At 63.3% G+C, this 6839-nt stretch overlaps 2 protein-coding genes across 2 annotated transcripts in view; one reads left to right on the top strand and one right to left on the bottom strand.

Moving 5' to 3' along the window:
- The window catches only part of GTF3C2 (general transcription factor IIIC subunit 2), an 11227-nt gene extending 7318 nt beyond the window's left edge, over positions 1 to 3909 (top strand). The window contains 9 exon segments of the mRNA XM_017733709.1: positions 326 to 357; positions 561 to 690; positions 1198 to 1342; positions 1598 to 1759; positions 2203 to 2290; positions 2426 to 2554; positions 2714 to 2845; positions 3045 to 3152; positions 3267 to 3909. Of these exon segments, the coding sequence (XP_017589198.1) occupies positions 326 to 357; positions 561 to 690; positions 1198 to 1342; positions 1598 to 1759; positions 2203 to 2290; positions 2426 to 2554; positions 2714 to 2845; positions 3045 to 3152; positions 3267 to 3473 (1133 nt within the window). The 3' untranslated portion in view covers positions 3474 to 3909.
- Positions 3910 to 4023: 114 nt separating this feature from the next.
- Positions 4024 to 6739, bottom strand: SLC30A3 (solute carrier family 30 member 3; the record flags this gene model as incomplete). Its single annotated transcript, XM_017733708.1, has 7 exons — positions 4024 to 4649; positions 4728 to 4862; positions 5189 to 5294; positions 5406 to 5610; positions 6056 to 6209; positions 6294 to 6440; positions 6511 to 6739. Coding segments are annotated over 7 exons (1122 nt in total), but the record flags the coding sequence as incomplete, so codon positions are not given.
- Between the last annotated feature and the right edge of the window lie 100 nt (positions 6740 to 6839).

Below are 6839 nucleotides of genomic sequence, written 5' to 3'. Positions count from 1 at the left end.
TAGGTCTGGCCCATGTGTCACTGCGTTACCTTGATTTTGGTGCCAGCCGTGATGGGGCAGGAGCACATCATCTCTGCCTATGGCACATTTCAGGGGCTGCTTCCTCCAACACACAGGCAGGCCTGGCTCCTGGGGGTCCTGCTGCTGCCAGTTTGCTCCTCCACATGCTTCAGTCCCTGCTGTGCTGGGGACACTGTTCTGGGGGGACAGCAGGACAGGGACCGGGTGCCCTGGCCAGGGCCGTGAGGAGCTGCAATCTAGGCTCCAGGCAGGGAGGTCCGAGGACAGCCAATGCCTGCCCTGATCCCCTTCTGCTCTCTTCTAGATGGGTCCCTCCACAAGCACCTTATCTGCAAGGTCAGTGTCCCCTGCCATGGTGATCCCTGTCAGGGCTGGCACCCGCCGAGCCCCTCAACCGGTGCAGAGCCTGGGGAGCCAAGGCACCTGCAGAGTGTTGGAGGGGCAGAGCAGTGTCGTGCTCCCACCCCAGGCATCCCGCTCTTGGGGCATGGATGGCACCAGTGTGGAGTTGTGACCCAGGGCTCTCCCTTGGCCCCCAGGTGCAGTGCATCGCCACACTTCAGGTGGGCTCCATCCAGGCAGGTAATGCATCTGAGTGTGGGCAGTGCTTCAGTCTCTCCTGGATGCCTTCCAAGCCCCACCATCACCTGGCAGCAGGGTTTTATGATGGTGAGTCCTCCTGTGCCCTGCAGCAGCACTCAGGGAGCAGCCCTCACCCTGGCAGAGACACTGGAGCCTTGTTCTCAGCCTCAGCTGGTGCTGGAACGTCTGCCCATCCCTGGGTCAGGGGAAGGCTTCTCTGGGCTGGCTGTTGTCATTCTCATGTACCTCCAGGCTGGTCACTGGTTGTCCCTGTCTGTGGCTCTGGCCTTATCCACATCTGTTGAACTTGCCTGGATGGAATTTTCTGCTAGGCTTCCAGTGATCCACAGCTCTGTGCTGTGTTGCCAGCACCTGCTACCATGCTGTCTGCTTGGAGCCCCAGCTCCAGCCTGGCCACCATGTCCCAGCCTGTGCTGCTGCTGTGTCCTGCCACTGTCCTGTCCCACTCTCAGCCCCAGCTCCAGCTTGGCTGCTGTGTTCTGCAGCTCCTGCAGCCCTGCCTGTGCTGCTGCTGGTCCCCGGTGAAGCACCTGTGCCACTGGCAGTGCCTCATGGACACAAGTCTCTCCACAGGCACTGTGGCAGTGTGGAACCTGCTCACCAAATCCCTGCTGCAGTGCGTGCAGCAGCCTGACGCCTCCCTCAAGCTCTACCCTTTCCGGTGCTTTCTAGCCCATGACCACGCAGTCCGGAGCATTGAGTGGTGCAAGGCTGATAGGTAAGGGCAGGAGCAGGCACAGGTACTGCCAGGAGAGGGGCTCCCTCCTGCAGGAGAAGCTCCTTTGTCAAGAAGGGCTCGGGAGGCTGTGGTGTCATTGGCACCTGGTTCTCTGCAGCACTGGGGAGGTTGGGTTGGGCTTTCCACGGTGAGGGCAGTTGAGCCACTGCAGGACTGGAGCCACTTGCTCCCCGTGGCAGGGCAGGGCACAGCTCCATGCTGGGCTCTCAGTACTGCCTTTCTCCTGGTTCTCAGCAACTTCCTGGTCACGGTAGGCAGCGATCGCAAGATCAAGTTCTGGGACCTGCGGCGGCTCTACGAGCCCATCAACAGCATCAAGCGGTTCCTGAGCACTGAGGTGGCCTGGCTGCTGCCCTACAATGGCATCACTGTGGCCCAGGACAACTGCTACGCCTCGTGAGTGCTGGGGGCCAGTCCTGCTGCCGGGGCCTGGTCCAGCTTCCCAGTGGCCCCTCTGGCTTCCCCCTCCCTGGGACTGTCCAGCTGTGCCATGGCAAGGGCAAGCTCTGCTTGTTTTGGGTCACACCGCAGCATCACAGTGTGATATTCCCCCCTGCCATGCCATCCTGCAGCAGAGGCAGGGTGGGCCAGGGGATGGCCTACCCCTGGACTGGGCAACAGGGGTGCTGCGGGTTTGAGGTTTGGGGTCTCAGTGAGTTCTTGGCTTCTGGGAGCTGCCTTGAGCAGCTTTGACTCTGTGACATCCTGCGAGAGCAAGAACAGCCCCCTCACCACCCTGGGCTGGTTCTGGGGGGAGGTGGGCTGTGCCTGGCTCTCACAATCCTGGTGACGGCACAGAGTCAGGCATCCCATGCCTCATTCCATCCCTTCCACCACAGGTATGGGCTCTGCGGGATCCACTACATCGATGCCGGGTACCTGGGATTCAAGGCCTATTTTGTGGCCCCTCGCAAGGGCACCGTGTGGGTAAGGGCCAGTGCAGGGCCATTCTGTCCCAGGGGGCAGGTCAGCACCAGCTGGGGCCCAGGCTTGCGGGTGGGGTGACGCTGCCTGGCTGGGGGTGGTGGGGACCCTGTGCCCTCCAGCCCTCTGTCCCTGCAGAGCATCTCTGGCTCCGACTGGCTGAACACAGTAGCTGCGGGTGACATCACTGGCGAGCTGGTGGCAGCGGTGCTCCCTGACCTGGCTGTCAACCCCCTCAATGTCAAGCGCTCCTCGGACCGCAGATTTGTAAGCAACCATTGTGCTCGGGTGGCCCAGCCCAGCACACAGGGCCAGTAGGGGTGGGGAGGGAGACCATGGGATAAGTGTCCTGGCCTCCTATCCCACTGGTCCCTGGTGGTTCCTGTATCTCTGTCCGCCCTACCCTGAGCCCCCTCTCACCCGCAGCCAGTGTACAAAGCTGACCTTCTACCCTGCAGCCCTGATGGGCCTGAGGGCACCGAGCAGGCACTGCCCAGGACCCATCGCTACAGTGAGATGATAGCCAGGAGCTACATCCGATTCCAGGACACGGACCTGGTAGGAGAGGGCAGGGGGCAGCCAGGGTCCAACCCATGAGCAGGACTTGTGGGGCTGTGGCTGGTGGTGGGGGTGGCAGGGCCAGGAGATGTTGCTGGGGCATTGGGGCAGCCCCTTCCGTCCGGCAGAGCTGAGGTCATGGTGCATGCAATGCTCCTGCCTCGGGCCCACAGCCCAAGGTGCTGCCACCACTTTCCAGCGCAGCTTCCAGAACTTCCCGAGCCGGGAGCCCATGCGCCGGATGCACATGCAGGAGCTGAAGGCAGAACTGAGCCTTGACCGCCTGCAGCTGGAGGCCCTGCATAAGGTGAGGGGGCCAGGCTGAGCCTAAGCCCCAGCCCTGCACGCAGATGGTTCTGCTTTGGGGGCCGGAGTCCCAGCGTCGCAGATCCCTCCCTTATGAACCCCTCTTTTCCCACAGGTGCGCTTCAGCCCCAACCTGGACTCACAGGGGTGGCTGGTGTCGGGCGGGCAGGCAGGCATTGTGCGGGTACACTGCCTGGCAGGGCTGGCCTCCAGCGTGGGCCACCAGCTGCTCCCAGAGTGCCGGGCCCGCTTCAGCTTCCTCTATGGGGATACATCCAGCAGCCCTGGCCCCCCCGAGGGTTCCCTGCTGCCAGCGGAGTAGGAGTGTCAGTCCCTCGTGCTGCTGCCATATGCTCACCCTGGGCAGGGCCTGGGGCTGGGGCCAGCTATGCTGTCCAGGTGCTGCAGCCCCTCTCAGTGCTGCTTTCCCGATGGGTGTCTGCTGCAGGAGGGACAGCTGCTCCCAGCCATTCCCTGGGATGCTCTGAACACTTGTCCTCATCCTCGGGGCCTGAAAGGATCTGTCTGCACTGTTTGGTCTGAGCTGGGCAGGGGTGGTGGGACCTGCACATGTCCCGGGGTTGAGCTGTGGCTCTGACCCCACGGAAGTGCCCGTGGGCTGCACTAGCACGGCGCTGTGCTTGTGCTCGCCTCCATCCCCACTGTGCACCAAAGGGCAGGGAGGGGGCCGGGAGCTGTGGAGTCGCTCACATTGAGCTTGTGTTCAGCTGTGCAGAATAAACGTGGTTGGTTTTGTATGGCTGTGGTAGTGCCGGCGCCAGGGTGGGCGTGGCTGGTAGCTGTGGCTGTAGGGGTCCACCCCCAACTCCACCATTTCCCTCCCCATGCCCTTCTGTCTGCTGCACTGCTGCTGCTGCTCCAACACGTTTATTGGCAGCGCTGGCACCGCTGCTGGCACAGATGGACACCAGGGGCACAGACACGACTCAGCAGAGGGGATGGATCAGGCCCAGGCACAGCAGGATTCAGATGGAGCCCAGGCAGCAGCATGGGGGGCTGGGGCCAAGGCCAGGTCTGAGGTCCTCCATGGGGGATGTCCCTTCCTGCCAGGACAGACAGGCTCCCTGGGGAGTGGGTGGTGGGGCAGGATTCCACCTCAGAAGCTGTGGCACAGCAGGGAGTGGAAGATCCCAGGGACCCCCTGTGCTCCACAGGCCAGGCCATGTGTCCATCCCCCCTGGGACGCTGCACTGGAGTTACTGTCCCAGCTCAGGGCTCTGCAGCCGTGGGGTGGGTAGAGGGGATGTTGGGATCTGAAGCACTGCCCTGCTCTAACACAAGGAGCTGGGGCTAGGGCCAAGCCTGGCCCAATGTAGCAGCGGGTGGGGGTCTCAGGCGTGGGGGTCCTGACAGTGGGGACAGCCTGCAGTTTCCTCCTGGTGCCGCTCCACCTGTACCGTGCAGAAGGCAAAGCCAAACCTGCTCTGGAGCCGGGCAGTGACCTCCTGCAGCACCATCTCAGTGTCAGCACTGGCATCTAGGAGCAGCAGGGCAGGGGCTCGTTCCTGGCATGGCCAGTGAGAACCCCCGGCCATGCCCTGTGCGAGTCACTCACCCACAGCCACGTGCACCGACACCGCGGGGTGGCTCGGCGTCAGTGCCCAGAGATGCAGGTCGTGGACACCCCGCACCCCGCTGGACCCCAGCAGCACCTCCTTCACTGCATCGAACTCGAGGCCCTGTGGTGTCCCTGCCAGCACCACCTGGTCACAGGAGCCACCCTTGGCCCCCAGCCATAGCCCACACCTGGGTGAGAGCTCCCAGTGGAAGCCACTGGGGCTGGGGGCTTCCCCAGGGGAACCAGGCTGAGCATGGTGGCTCTGGGTGAGACAGCCTCACCTTGGAACCAATGTACCTGCCTGGGGTGGAGAGGAGGGACTGGGAGGATTCAGGTGAGGCAAGGGAAGGACAGAGGTAAGCTGCCTCATGGGCAAAGTGGTGTGGCAGCTGCAGCTCCAGGAGCTCCTGTGCCTACCCTGCACCTGTGGTCTTGCACCCCTCTCACTCACTGCTCACCTTCCATGAGGACCCTGAAGACGTCTCTGAGGATCGTGATGGTGGAGCCAAGGACAAAGACCGAGAAGAAGAGGGTGCTGATTGGGTCTGCAATCTTGCACTGGGGCTGCAGAGAGCAGGATCTCTGTGAATCTGGGGGCAGAGCCCACGTGGCACCCTGGGTGGGACTGGGAGAGCTGTTCCCACCGGCAGCACTGGGGCAGTCCAGCCCGGTCACCTTGAAGTAGATGATGGTGGCAGCCACGAGGACACTGACGCTCTGCAGCAGGTCACCCACCACGTGGACGAAGGCTGCCCGCACACTGGTGCTGCCAGGCAGGGGCCCATGGCTGGGCTGGCAGGCCACAGAGCTCTCCAGCTGCTCGTAGGCCCCTGTGCCATGGCCATGGCCAGCAGGGGCCTGGTGCAGGATGTAGGCCATGCTGGGGAGAGGAGGGCTGGCTCAATGCCACACTGACAGGACATGGGGGCCCTGCTGGCCCTGCTTGGTCAAAGGGGGCACAGGCAGTCACACTGGGTCTTGGGATGGTGGAGAGGAGTGGGGCTGGAGACGCAGCAGGGCTGGAAGGTGTGCAGGAACAGGGCAGGGGTTTGGTTATGGGGCTCGTTACAGGGCTTGGGACGTGCTGCTTGGGGACCAGGGAATGTGGGGCATGGGGGTGTAGACACAGAGACTGGAAGCCTCGAATATATGGGGGACAGGGAAGTGGGAGAGACAGCGCCTGCGGACACAAGGCTGGCACACAGAGACATAAGGTGACCTGGGGGCACAGCTGGGGTTCTTGGGGTTCCAGAGGCATAGGTGGGGCAGGACTCAAGCTGATGGTACACAGGGACCATGGCTGAGTAGCCCCACGTGGGACATACACCAGATTGACGCCGACAGCGCAGGCGGATGTGGCCAGCATGGCTCGTGCCTCGATCTCGTATTCATTGCTGATGATGCGGGCGGCCGCCAGATAGACGAGGGCTGCGGTCACAACCCAGATGGAGAGGACAGAGGCCAGCGCACCCAGTGTCTCTGTGAGATGGGACGGACCCATTAGTACCCACCCTGGCCATGGAGGTCCCATGGAGTCCCACAGGGCCGTGCCCCTCAGCTCACCAGAGCGGTGCCAGCCAAAGGTCATGGTCTTGGTGGGCGGACGGTTGGAGACCCAGAGGGAGAAGAGGCTGACAGACATGCTGCCCATGTCTGTCAGCAGGTGGGCTGCATCCGTCATGATGGCCAGGCTGTGTGCCAGGTACCCACCTGTGGGCACAGAGCAGCTGGCACCCCACGCCCTGCCGGCAGCCCCCCACCCTGGCCCAGCCCCCATTACCTATCACCTCCCCGACCATGAAGAGGCAGCAGACAGCACAGGCAACACTCAGCTGCTGGTGGGCCTGGAGCCTGCCCTGCCCAGGGCTGGGGGTTGGGGGACTGCAGCAGCAGTGGGGAGCTGGAACTGGGGGGCCCGGCAGTGCTGAAGGATCTTGAGAGCCTGTGAAGAGACTAGGGGCGGGGGTCACTGCCGGCAACACCGGGTCTGGTGTTCCTGCCCAGAACCCCCAAGGGTCCTGCTACTGCCCAGTGGTATGCAGCCAGGCAGCCGGTGGGGCACCTGCAGAACCCCCCCCAGCGGGACGAGCAGCCACGGGCGCGGCGGGG

The sequence above is a fragment of the Corvus brachyrhynchos genome, unplaced genomic scaffold (genome assembly GCF_000691975.1).
Source record: "Corvus brachyrhynchos isolate BGI_N302 unplaced genomic scaffold, ASM69197v1 scaffold25, whole genome shotgun sequence".
Taxonomy (NCBI): domain Eukaryota; kingdom Metazoa; phylum Chordata; class Aves; order Passeriformes; family Corvidae; genus Corvus; species Corvus brachyrhynchos.
The sequence above is the reverse complement of the archived record's forward strand: the minus strand, read 5'-3'. Positions and strand labels throughout refer to the sequence as shown.